This window comes from Sus scrofa, chromosome 7 (genome assembly GCF_054392235.1).
Source record: "Sus scrofa isolate SSC_HxYL_T2T_F1_AM1 chromosome 7, Sscrofa_HxYL_maternal_Yorkshire_Landrace_v2.0, whole genome shotgun sequence".
Lineage (NCBI taxonomy): Eukaryota > Metazoa > Chordata > Mammalia > Artiodactyla > Suidae > Sus > Sus scrofa.
The window spans coordinates 40,346,077-40,359,270 of NC_139389.1; the positions used below are offsets into that span (position 1 = coordinate 40,346,077).

At 43.8% G+C, this 13,194-nt stretch overlaps 1 protein-coding gene across 5 annotated transcripts in view; it reads right to left on the minus strand.

Annotated features, from left to right (window-relative positions):
- Positions 1–13,194, minus strand: part of SLC26A8 (solute carrier family 26 member 8) — a 66,420-nt gene that overhangs the window by 52,677 nt on the left and 549 nt on the right. For 3 of the 5 annotated variants that reach the window (XM_084967884.1, XM_084967885.1, XM_084967882.1), the window contains exon 2: positions 1,864–2,050. In XM_084967884.1, the coding sequence (XP_084824010.1) occupies positions 1,864–2,048 (185 nt within the window). In that variant the 5' untranslated portion in view covers positions 2,049–2,050. Of the gene's footprint in view, positions 1–1,863; positions 2,051–10,853; positions 11,176–13,194 lie in introns of all 5 variants that reach the window. The other 2 variants (XM_084967883.1, XM_003356617.5) reach the window with 1 other exon arrangement.

A 13,194-nucleotide genomic window follows, 5' to 3' on the forward strand; every position in this document is an offset into this window, starting at 1 on the left:
ATAAAACTATTAAATCTCATAGAAGAAAGCATAGGGAGAAATCTTCCTAATCTTATATTTCACAATAGTCTCTTAAATATGACACAAAAATCAGAAATAAGAAACAACAGATAAATTGGATTTCCTTTAAAATTAAAAACTGCTATACACCAAAGAACACTATCAACAACAACCTACTGAGTGAAAGAAAATATCTGCAGATCGTATATCTGATAAAGGTTTAATATCCAGAATGCATAAAGAACTCCTATAATTGAACAACAAAAAGACAAACAACCTAATTTTTTAAAGGCAAAGGAAATAAATAGACATTTCTCCAAAAAAGATGTACAAGTGACCAACAAGCATATGAAAAGATGCTCATCACTTACATCTACTAGTGTGGCTATAATAAAAAATGAAAAAAAAACAAATGTTGGCGAGGATATGGAGAAACTGGAATACTTGCTGATATGAATGCACAACTGTGCAGCTGCCAGTTCTTCAAAAAGGTTAAACACTGAATTACCATATGAGCCAACAATTCCACTCTTAGGTATATACCTAAAAGAAATGCAAGCAGGGACTCAAACAAATACCCCTAAACCAATATTTACGGCAGGATTCTCCACAATAGCCAAAAAGTGGAAACAACCCAAATGTCCATTAACAGATGAACAAATAAACAAAATAAAATATGGCATATCCATAGAAAGGAATATCATCAGCCATAAAATGAAGCAAAGTACTGATCCTTGCCACGTTGTGTTAAGTGAAATAAACCAGACATGAAAGACAAACATTAAATGATTCCAGAGTTGTGGTGCAGTGGAAACGAATCCGACTGGTATCCATGAGGTTGCAGGTTTGATCCCTGGCCTCGCTCAGTGGGTCAGGGATCTAGCATTCCTGTGAGCTGTGGTCTAGGTTACAGATGTGGCTCGGATCCCGTGTTGCCGTGGCTGTGGCGGAGGCTGGCAGCTGCAGCTCTGATTGGATCTCTGGTCTGGGAACCTCCATATGCCACAGACGCAGCCCTAAAAAGCAAAATGAAATGAAATGAAATGAAATGAAATGAAATGAAATAAAATGAAATAAAATGAAATAAAATAAAATAAATATAAATAAATGATTCTGCTTAAATAAGATATCTAGACTAGGCAATTTGTAGAGACAAAGTATAAGCGAGATTACTGGGGGGGAGAAGGAAGGGGCAATGGGGAGCTATTGCTTAATGGGTACAGAGTTTCTGTTTGAAATACAGTTTTGTTTGGAAATAGACAGTGGTAAGGGTTGCACAACATCATGAATGCCATTGATGCTGCTGATCTGCATATTTTAAAGGGGTTAAGATGACCAAATATATATATTTATACACATGTATATATACATTTGTGTATATATATAAAATATACATATACATATACATCTTTTACCACAATACAAAAGTTACAAAACTTATCCTGAAAAGAGGTTCATAAGCTCTGAGAGACTTCTAAAAGGTTCACAGCACAGAAACAGGTTAAGAGCTCCTGAAGGATAGGCCCTACATAGTCATGCTACTGTCATTAATTTGTCCACCACGCTTGCTCTTTTTGCTGTTGTTAGGAGACTGGCCATGGTGGTTAATCAGACAACGTATTTATTAAATATCATCCCCAGATGCTGCAGGGGACAGTCAAGGTCTCTAAGCCCAAGGAGTTTACCATCAAGAAGGTGCTGCAAGACAAACCACAGACACACACACAACAACAAGAACAGCAACCCGAAGAGAAATTACACAATAAGCTAAGGGCCCTGATGACAGGAGTTCAGAGGAGGAAGACAGAAGCCAGCACTAGAGGCATCAAGTAGAGTTTTAGGCGTGTGACTGCACACACGCACCGGCAGTGGACATGGTGACTGAAGGTGGTGATGTTGATGTCCACGTTCCCAGAGGAAGCCGACTTCCTTCTGTGTTCCTGATGAAAAGTCTCCTCATTGTACACGTCCCGCTTCACATCATACGTGAAGGAATTCTGTCTATATCTAGAGCCAAAGCCCTGGTAGCTCCTCTCTGGGTGCACCATCCCTAGATGAGAGAAAGAAATCAAATAGAAACAATTTTTTAAAAATCTAGATCCTTGGCACATTTTTTCCCTCTTTTTCTTTATCTTTTTTTGGCTGCCCCAGGGCGTATGGAGTTCCCGGGGCCAGGTATCAGATCCCAGCCATAGCTGCGACCTATGCTGCATCTGTGGCAGCACTGGATCCTTTAACCCACTGCACTAGGCCTGGGATCGAACCTGTGCCCTGGCGCTGCTGAGATGCTATTGATCCCATTGTGCCACAGCAGGAACTCTGGCACATTTTCATGGAAATACAATTTCCATATAATGGTACCTTACATTTGTATAACACATTGCAGTTTTATAAAACATTCTCATTTATTGCACAATTTTATACTCAAAACAACCCTATAAAGAAAGCAAGGGTTTTGTTTTGTTTGCTTTTTAGGGCTGCATCTGTGGCATGTGGAAGTTTCCAGGCTAGGGGTCAAATTGGAGCTACAGCTGCGGCCACAGCCACAGCAACTCAGGATCCAAGCTGTGTCTGCGACCTATACCACAGCTTATGGCAACACTGGATCCTTAACCCACTGAGTGAGGCCAGGGATTGAACCTGCATCCTCACGGATCCTAGTAGGGTTCATTAACTGCTGAGCCACAAAGGGAAATCCTGCAATGTGTGTATTATTCTCATTTTCCAAATGGAGAATCCAAAGTCCAGAAATGCAAACAGCCTTGGCGTTTGAATAATTAGAGTCAGGACTAGAACTCTAGTGTCTGGCCAGGAAGCCTAATTTTCTTTACATTCAATTATGTTGTTACGTTGCAGGGAAAGGATTAAGAGGTAAAAGTATAACCACCAACTTGCACTGAAAATGCTAAGGGTTAAGTCAACATGGTGTCTTCTAACTCCTTCTCTAAAATAGCATCCGTCATTGTCCCTTTCCCCTTTTCCTTTCTTCATGGCACTTGCCAGCACCTGACGCAATATTTGTCTATTTGTTCACTGTCTGCTTCCTACACTAAAATGTACGTCCAAGAAGCAGGACTTTGCTCATGGCTGTATCCCCAGGCTCAAAATAATGCCTAACACTTAGGAGGCCCTCAACAAATATTGAATGATGGGCAAGTATCCAGTTAGTGGCATCATGATGTAGCAGAAAAAAACACTGCACAGGCTATCAGGATTCTGGAGTTCTAGTCCCACTTGTTTTTCTAACTAGTTGTATGACTGGAGTAAGTTTCTTAGAAACTAAGTTTCTGTTTCCTTGTTCATAAAAATGACACGGTTTGGCCGTATTATCTCTAAGGGTCACATTAAGATTTTAAAATCTGTGGTATCACACTGCTCTTTTAAAGTGAACGAGAAGGAGCTGGGAGTTCCCGTCGTGGCTCAGAGAAAACGTGACTAGTACCCATGGGGACGCAGGCTTGACTCACTGGGTTACTCACTGGGTTAAGGATTGGGTTGCCATGAGCTGTGGTGTATGTAGCAGACACGGCTCGGATCCCGCCATGAATAAAGTGAATGAGAAGGAGTTAATGAGGATGGATATAAATCCATCTCTGCCAGAAAGTAATAGCCTTTCTTGATCATCTGTGTTTCTGAATAATAAAAAGGCATGAACCCTAATATTCTGTCACAAAAATATGAAAAAGTATATATATGTATATGTGTATATATATGTATATATATATATATAGCATAGCTATGAAACAGGTAAACACTCAAATTATGTAGATTACACAAATTGTTTTGTTTTTTGCTTTTTAGGGCTGTACTTGTGACACATGTAAAGTTCCCAAGCTAGGGGTTGAATCAGAGCTGCACCTGCCAGCCTACGCCAGTCACAGCAACTCGGGATCCGAGTCACATCTTCAACCTACACCATAGCTCACAGCAACGCTGGATCCTTAACCTACTGAGCAAGGGCAGGGATCGAACCCACATCCTCATGGATACTAGCTGGGTTTGTTACTGCTGAGCCACAGCAGAAACTCCCCACAAATACTTCTTGCATAGGTGAGGCTGCAAACAAGTTTACTGCATCAGCAATATTGTTTTCCTTCAGAATTATCATGTATCAGCAGCAGGAACAGTATTATCATCACGAACATTCATAGAGCACTTACTATACACCAAGCACTGCACTAGATTTTTTTCAAAAGTTATTTAATTCCCACAACAATCCTCCTTCTACTATTATCCTCTTTTTATAGGTGATAAAACTGAGGTTTTAGAAAAGTTAGGGAACTGGGCCATAGTTATATAATGTATTTTATCCTCGAAGTATTGGGCAGGAGTATACTGTGTGACACTTATGAACTAATGACCACAAATTCAGCAGAGAAGTTAGAATGTGGTTGGGGAAAGTAGAAGATGGAAGAGGTATTTTACAATGTTTTACTTGAGATAATTAGTACTTCATGTGTTTTACAGAGAAAAAAAGAGGTAAAGCTCCTTGGTGGCTCAGCAGGTTAAAGATCCAGCATTGTCACTGCTGGTGGCTTGGGTCACTGCTCTAGTGTTAGTTCCATCCCTGACCCAGGAATTTCCACATGCTGTGGGGGTGGCCAAAAAAAAAAAAAAGAAAAAGAAAAAGAGGAGTTTCCGTCGTGGCTTAGTGGTTAATGAATCTGACTAGGAACCATGAGGTTGCGGGTTCGATCCCTGGCCTTGCTCAGTGGGTTAAGGATCTGGCGTTGCCAAGAGCTGTGGTGTAGGTTGCAGATGCGGCTCGGATCCAGCGTTGCTGTGGCTCTGGCGTAGGCTGGTGGCTATAGCTCCGACTGGACCCCTAGCCTGGGAACCTCCATGTGCTGCAGGAGTGGCCCAAAAAATGGCAAAAGACAAAAAAAAAAAAAAGAAAAAAAAGAAAAAAAAGAAAACAGAACTGTCCGCTGAACAAAGTACTATTTTTCACTTTCTTTCCCCCTCCCATAGGAATACTGATCCAGACTTCCTTACTTTTTCCCTGTAATCTTACAATAAATTTCCATTACTAGAATTATCCCTGTTCCTGGCAACTCAAAGAGCCTAATTAACCTGCTTATTATATCGAGATGATAAAAGCTGTCATCCTGGGTTAAATCCAGGGTATAGAATCTAGCATTTCATTTCTGAAAGTGGCAGGAAGGCAGGGTTGGCAGGAAGCAGTAACATATTAATATCAGGGTGTGATGGAAACAGTGCACCTGGAAAGGCAGCTGCAGCGACTCGGCTCCAGCAATTGGTGCCACAGGTTGTGGGGTGCCCAGCACAGCCAGATCTGATCTTGTTCAAGAGAGGTCATAAATCCAGATTTTTATGTGACACCTTCTGACTTTTTAAATGTTGTCAATTTTTTACTTTTTTTTTTTTTTTTTTTTTGTCTTTTTGCCTTTTCTAGGGCCGCTCCCACGGCATATGGAGGTTCCCAGGCTAGGGGTCGAATTGCAGTTGTAGCCGCTGGCCTACGCCACAGCCACAGCAACACAGGATCCAAACCCCGTCTGCAACCTACACCACAGCTCTTGGCAACGCCAGATCCTTAACCCACTGAGCAAGGCCAGGGATCGAACCCGCAACCTCATGGTTCCTAGTCAGATTCGTTAACCACTGAGCCACGAGAGGAAACTCCTACTTTACATACATTTTTTTAAATTTTTTGTTTTTACACAGTCCACATCTAACAAAATGCTTCTGCAGGCCAGATCCAGTCTGTGAACCACAAGTAATACCTCTGTCCCAAGAGCCTTGTGGTTGAAGATGCAAAATAACCTCATCTCCTCCCATCAAATATCATAGTTTATACCCCAAGAATTTCTCTTGTTCAAAGCTGGAGTATATTTTCTGTTGTCGTATCCTTTGGAGGTATTATATCTCATCAGTTCACTTATGGAAAATAAGCATTTCATTGCATTGTCTTCAGTCTACATCATTTCTATGTCAAGGCGGCCACCATCTACTAGACTAGGATTTGATAAGTTTGCCTATTTTATTTTCACAATATTATAAATTTCTACCATATGTACTCTTGGCCTTCATTTATTTCTGATTGAAGAATGCTATTTTACCTTTGGTCACTTAATTTAGTGTTCCACAAATATTTGCTGAATGCTAGATGCTCTGAGGATACAAAAGAATAGACTCTACAATTTAATAGAAAAAAATAACAAAATATGGTACTGTACTAGTTTAGAGGTGGGAAAGACAGGAATTAACAGTTATTGTTGGCCTGCCATATGCCAGCTTCTTCACGTACATTATCTCAAGAGATACGTATTACTTTTCTTTTTCTTTTTCTTTTTTTTTTTTTGTCTTTTTGCTATTTCTTGGGCCACTCCCACGGCATATGGAGGTTCCCAGGCTAGGGGTCTAATCGGAGCTGTAGCCACCAGCCTACGTCAGAGCCACAGCAACGCGGGATCCGAGCCGCGTCTGCAACCTACACCACAGCTCACGGCAACGCCGGATCGTTAACCCACCGAGCAAGGGCAGGGACCGAACCCGCAACCTCATGGTTCCTAGTCGAATTCGTTAACCACTGTGCCACGACGGGAACTCCCGTATTACTTTTCTAATGATTATACTCATTTTACTGATAAATTTAGTGAGTTCCTCTGAGTTATACAACTATTAAATAGCAGAGCCAGAATCTGAATCTGGTCTTTCTTTTCTTTTCTTTCTTTCTTTTTTCTTTTTGGCCACATTTGTGGCATTCAGAATTTCTGGGGCCAGGAGTTGAACCTGTACCAGAGCAATGACCCGAGTCACAGCAGTGACAACACCAGATCCCTAACACACTGAGCCCCCAGGGAACTCCTGAACCCTATCTTTCTGATTCTAAAATAGATGCCTCATCCTAATGCCATGTGATCTCCTACAGAGTGGGATTAATAATCTCAATTTAGTTCCGGTTGTGGCACAGCAGAAATGAATCCAACTGATATTCATGACAATTCGGGTTCGATCCCTGGCCTCACTCAGTGGGTGGGGGATCCAGTGTTGCCGTGAGCTGTGGTGTGGGTTGCAGAATTGGCTCGGATCCCGCATTACTGTGGCTGTGGTGGAGGTCAGCAGCTGTAATTCCAATTCTACCCCTAGCCTGGGAATTTCCATGTGCTTCAGTTGCGGCCCTAAAAAGCAAAATAATAATAATAATAATAAATTTTTTTTAATTTTTTTGTCTTTTTTTTTTTTTGTCTTTTTGCTATTTCTTGGGCTGCTCCCGCGGCATATGGAGGTTCCCAGGCTAGGGGTCCAATTGGAGCCGTAGCCACCAGCCTAGGCCAGAGCCACAGCAACGCGGGATCAGAGCCGCGTCTGCAACCTAAACCACAGCTCATGGCAACGCCAGGTCGTTAACCCACTGAGCAAGGGCAGGGACCGAACCCGCAACCTCATGGTTCCTAGTCGGATTCGTTAACCACTGCACCACGACAGGAACTCCATAATAAATTTTTTAAAGAATGAAAGAAAAAAAGAAAATCCCAACCTAGAGGGACGAGGAACACCTCTTGGAGGATATATGATTTAGACTCTGCTCTGGCTAAACTGGGGCCAGGGAGGAGAATAAGGTATTTCAAGAAGAAAACAGGATAAAATTACAGAGATAATACAAGGCAAGTAATTCAATAAGTCTGTGTAAAGTTAGTGTCAAGTCTGAAAAAGTAAGTTGAGGCCTATTTCTGGAGGGTCTTGAATCAGTTGAATGTAGATATTTTTAGCTATTTTAGGAGTTCCCGTCGTGGCACAGTGGTTACCGAATCCGACTAGGAACCATGAGGTTGCAGGTTCGATCCCTGGCCTTGCTCAGTGGGTTAAGGATCCGGTGTTGCTGTGAGCTGTGGTGTAGGTTGCAGACATGGCTCTGATCCCGTGTTGCTGTGGCTCTGGCGTAGGCTGGTGGCTACAGCTCTGATTGGACCCCTAGCCTGGGAACCTCCATATGCCGCAGGAGCGGCCCTAGAAAAGACAAAAAAAAAGATATTTTTAGCTATTTTAAATGTTTGAGGAATTCCCGTCGTGGCACAACGGAAATGAATCTAATGAGGAACCATGAGGTTGTGGGTTCGATCCCCGGCCTCGATCAGTGGGTTAAGGATCCAGTGTTGCCATGAGCTGTGGTGTAGGTCGAAGATGCGGCTCAGACCCTGCGTTGTTGTGTCTGTGGTGTAGCTCTGGTTTGATTTGATTCCTAGCCTGTGAACCTCCATATGCCGCAGGTGCGGCCCTAAAAAGACAAAAAAAATTTTTTTTAATTAAAAAAAATAAAATGTTCGAGAAGGAGTAGTAATATGCAGAGAGATGTGCCCTGGGAAGATGAATCACATCAGTGGTATGGTCTAGAGCTGTGCTGCCCGGTACAGTAGCCACTGGCTACCTGTGGCTGTTTAACTTAATTAAAATACAATGAAAGGAGTTCCTGCTGTGGCCAAGCAGGCTAAGGATTTGGCATTGTCTCCGCAGCAGTGTGTGTTCTATCCCTGGCCTGGTGCAGTGGATTAAGGATCCTGCATTGCTGCAGCTGTGGCATAGATTTCAGCTGCAGCTCAGATTTGATCCCTGGCTAGGGATCTTCCATATGCCACAGGTGTGGCCAAAAGATAAAATAACCCCAAAAATAAAATAAAATGAAATGAAAAACTCAGTTCCTTAGTCACACTAGCTATATTTTACGTGCTCAACACCCACATGTTGGCAGGGGTTATTGTACCGGACATGGCAGGTATGAAACATTTCCATTATCACAGAAAGTTCTATTGGAAAGTGTTGGAGATAGGAGAGGCTGAAGCAAAAAGACCTGATGGAACCCATTATATTATGGTCACCTAGGGGAGAGGCAAGCAAGTCATAACTTGTGGGACCACAGTGAGGATGGCTAGGAGGGGCAGGTGGAAAGTTGCTTCTAAAGGGCTCATCATATGACTGGCTAAAAGGCAACAACACATAATTTCCTTACTGTTTTGTTTTGTTTTTAGTAGTTGTCTCTGGAATTTCTCCAGTTCCATTATGTCTTCCTTGACTTCAAAGAATACCTTACTAGCTTGTTTTCATGCACTAGCAGGACCCTCCCCTATAAGGTATGCTGATCATAAGCCGCAACTGACAAGTGGCAGATGTACTTTAATGTGGAGAGGCTGATGCACTTCAGAAAAAAGTAATCCAAATTACACTGATGGGTTAATGACCTTTCAGCAGAGATACAAAAGGGAATCTCTGTTACTCCTGCAATTCGCTGATGCTTCCTATCATCAGACAAAATATTTAGGTGAGTGGGTCATGGTCTGAACAACTTAAGGTTTCATTTTCTTATTCTACAAATGTGACATAAGTTGAGTATCAGGATTCACTACTAACTAATAGAAATGAATCTCTGTGGTCCACACTTGATCCCCACAAACAACATCAGCATCATCTGGGAACTTGTCAGAAATGAAAATAATCAGGCTCCACCTAGGAAGACATAATTATCAGAAACTCTGAAGATGGGCCAGCTATATTTTAAGAAGCCCTCCAGGAGTTCCTGCTTTGGGGCAGTGGGTTAAGGATCTGACTGCAGTTACTCGGTTGCTGTAGGGGTGGAGGTTCAATCCCCTGCCTGCGCAGTGGGTTAAGGATCTGGCATTGCTGGAGGTCTGGCGGCTGGGATTTGATCCCTGGCCCAGGACTTCCCTATGCCGAGGCAGGGGGGTGCAGCCAAAAAAGAAGAAAAAAAGAAGCCCTCCAGGTGATTCTGATATACAACGAAGTGTGAGGGCCACTGCAACTGTAGCTAATCATCTTTAATCAGTCTCTCAGTGCTAAATTTGGGGGCACCATTAGTATGGGCACTTTGACTTTAGCTGCTTCATCCCCCATACCACCCCAATCTACCCATCCATCCACCGATTCATTTACATAATGTGTTGAAGGCATTTTAAAAGCCAAGAATAAAAAATTTCAATACAACCTAATATTCTGACTATTAACCCAATAAATGTGAAATCCCTGAACCTTAGTTCAGTTTCAAAACTATCTTTCCTCTCACATGGTCATCTTTCATATGTTCTCTAGAATCATGAGATTCCAAAAGCTTCAGAATAAATCTTTGTATTCCATCAGAAACAACAACCATTTGCCAGTTACTACCTATGCTTTTATGCGGGAATATGTGTGGAAAAAGAAAAGGCACAAGCAAAGAGCATTACTTTCAGTATCTTTCAGACACTTGGTCTAGTGGCTGGGGATGAATAATCAGATGACAGCAGGCAATGAGGTGACTGCCTGGCACCCACGCAACCACCTTTCATGTGACCTGGTGAGAGTATTGCCATTGGGTTGTGTTGGAGAGAAACTCATTATTGGGGTGGGGAGGTCGGAGCAGGCTTAGCAGGGGGACACTAATATGTAAACAGAACTCGATAGGAAAAAGAAAGGGGCTAAGAGGAGTGGGAGTGGGGGCTTGGTCTGAAGGTACAAAATGAACAAAAGCAGTGGGGTCTGAAGGATGGGCAGTCAGGTCTCAGTAAGAGATGGCTGGGGTGGCCAGGGAAGGCTAGGGCAGCAGACCAGCTCTGGGGCTTCTGACAACTCAGGCCCAGGAGCATGGAAAGATTCAGCCTGCCAAACCAGCTCTGGTCATTGCCTTTCAAAAGTAGAGCGAGCACAGCTGAGGGAGGCTCCCGGAAACGCCGTCCTTCATTCATTCCTCCAACACTGACTGAGGGACGTGCTGCAGCTCCACCCCGGGGCTTCCAAGTGTAACCAGGGGCTGGTGCCTCGCAGCCGCCGCCCGAGCCGCTCCCCACCTGCAGCCCCCGCCCCGGGCGGCTCCGGGCGCGGCTGCCGGCTCCTCGGCTCACCTGGCTCCCGCCGGGCCGGGCGCTGGTCTCGGACGCAGCTCCGGCCGGGCTGGCGACGCTGTGGACGCGGACGCCGGCGGTTCCCGAGCCGTTGCGGCGGAGCCCGCGGGCGTTCGGGCGGGCGGGGGACCGGAGTGGGGCCGAGGAAGGGGCCCCGGCGGCTGAGCCGGGGGCGGGGAGCGGGGGCTCTGGGCCGCGCCGGCCCCTTCTCTGGGTCACCCAGCCGCACCTCTTGAGTACTTTTGACTGAAGGCCTGCTGGAGGCCAGGCCTCGCGGCCCGCACTTCACGTCCAAGTCATCCACTAAAGTCTCCCGACGACCCTGTGGGGACAGAAGACTCGGGGGAAGACGGGAGGCTAGAGGGTCACCGAGGTCTCCAACGCCACCTTTCAGCCCCACCAGCCTGGCTCCTCCTATTGAAGGCCACTCAAAGCCCAGGTTTCCTGCTCTGCCCCACATCCCCGGACCTTCAATCTCCTTCTGAAGCTCAGTCCCTGTCACTGTCTCTCACTCTGTCTTGTAGTCCTGCTTGGCCCAGGTGCAAGTTTACCGTATTAATTGGATTACAGTATTAATGGATTAATGTCTAATATATTTATTATTTGCCTTACTTCTCGTTTTTGTAATTTGTCTCATCCCCATAACGGCAAGGATTTTTCTCTCTTTCATTGACTATTGTATTATTAGTGCACAAAGCAATGAGGTAGATAAAGTGCTCAATAAATTTGTGTTGAATAATTGACTGGTTGCCCTGCTGTTAACTGTAAGCTCCATGTAGGCAACTGTCTGCTTTTTAAGTACCTTTCCAGGAGTTCCAGCTGTGGCTCAGCAGAAACAAATCTAGTATCCATGAGGATGTGGGTTCCAACCCTGGCCTCACTCAGTGGGTTGGGGATCTGGCGGTGCCATGAGCTGTTGTGTAGGATGACAGCTGTAGCTCGATTCCACCCCCTAGCCTGGGAACATTCATATGCCATGGGTGCGGCCCTAAAAAAAAAAAAAAAAAAAGGCTTCAATAAATAAATACCTTTCCAACGGAAGTGCCTGGTACCCAGTAGGCACTCAAAATGTATTTGCTGAATGACTGAATTTCTTAACTTTACTCTCTTGGTCACTCTCATCATTCCAATTTGTTGAATAAATATACGAGTTTCTCAGATTTCCCGCTGTGGCACAACAGGATGGGTGGTGTCTCTGGAGAACCAGGACGCAGGTTCCATCCCCAGTGGCACAGTGGGTTAAAGGATCTCGTTTTGCTGCAGCTGCGGTGTAAGTCACAACTGCAGCTGGATCTGGTCAGGGAACTCCATATGTTCCAGGGCAGCCAAAAAGAAAAAAAAAAAAAAGTTTGAGACCTGATTAAAACAAAAATAAGGTAGATGGAAGTTGTCAGGAGGGTATATATGAAAGTTCTTGTAAATGCTTGACTCTAGAAATACAACAATAAAAATGTCAAACAGAGACAGTATAATATATAAACATGAGTTTCTTAAAAGGCCAACTTCCCCCACGTTTCCTCCCTTGTACCCATGCACGCATCACCTTGGTTCCCCACTCCCACCCTTCATTTCTTTACAGTTGCATTTTTGCTCTCATTTCCTCCTTCAACTCGCATTACTTCTTAGAAAGCTTGGAACATTTTTAAGCAACATGTCTTCACAGGCAAGAGAACCTGAGCCAAACCATGTTGAATCCAAAGAAAGCTTTCTACAAATCACTCATGACCCTGGTTTTGGGCTTAGTTTTATTTTTCCTTGAGGAGAACTGAGGATCCTGCTCTGCTTCTTAAATTGAGACCATGTCATTATTCATAATTTGTTCAACAAATATTTATGGGGGAACTTTTACGTTCTAGGCACTGTGCTAAATGTTGGGGCAAGACAGACAAAGTCTGAGCACTCCAAGGATGCATATAACACAAAAGAGAATAATCATGGTTAGTGGCTTGAACCCAGTTATTTCTAAAAAGAAATGACTAAGAATAGATAGGGTCCAATTCTCCTGCTTATTGTAACAAGGTTTAGCATAGGAATAGGCCAACAGTAGGGGAAGTTATGGGATTATAATCCTCTGCCCATTCACATTTATTATTGTGTTTAGCTTTAAGTAGGGAATGTAGGGCAGGAATTCTCTTTTGCATAAACTGGAACCAAAGTCTAGGAAAGGTCAATTGACTTGCCTAACCGGACACTGCCAGAAGACCACTCTGCACTGTTCTTACTCTGAGAGGCACGATTTAAATGTTTACAATCCTCTTCCCTGGAAAACTCTTCAAGGTAAGAGTCAGTTTCAAACCTTCAGAGTAATGGTGTTAAAAATTCTTTTCAAACGGAGATACCA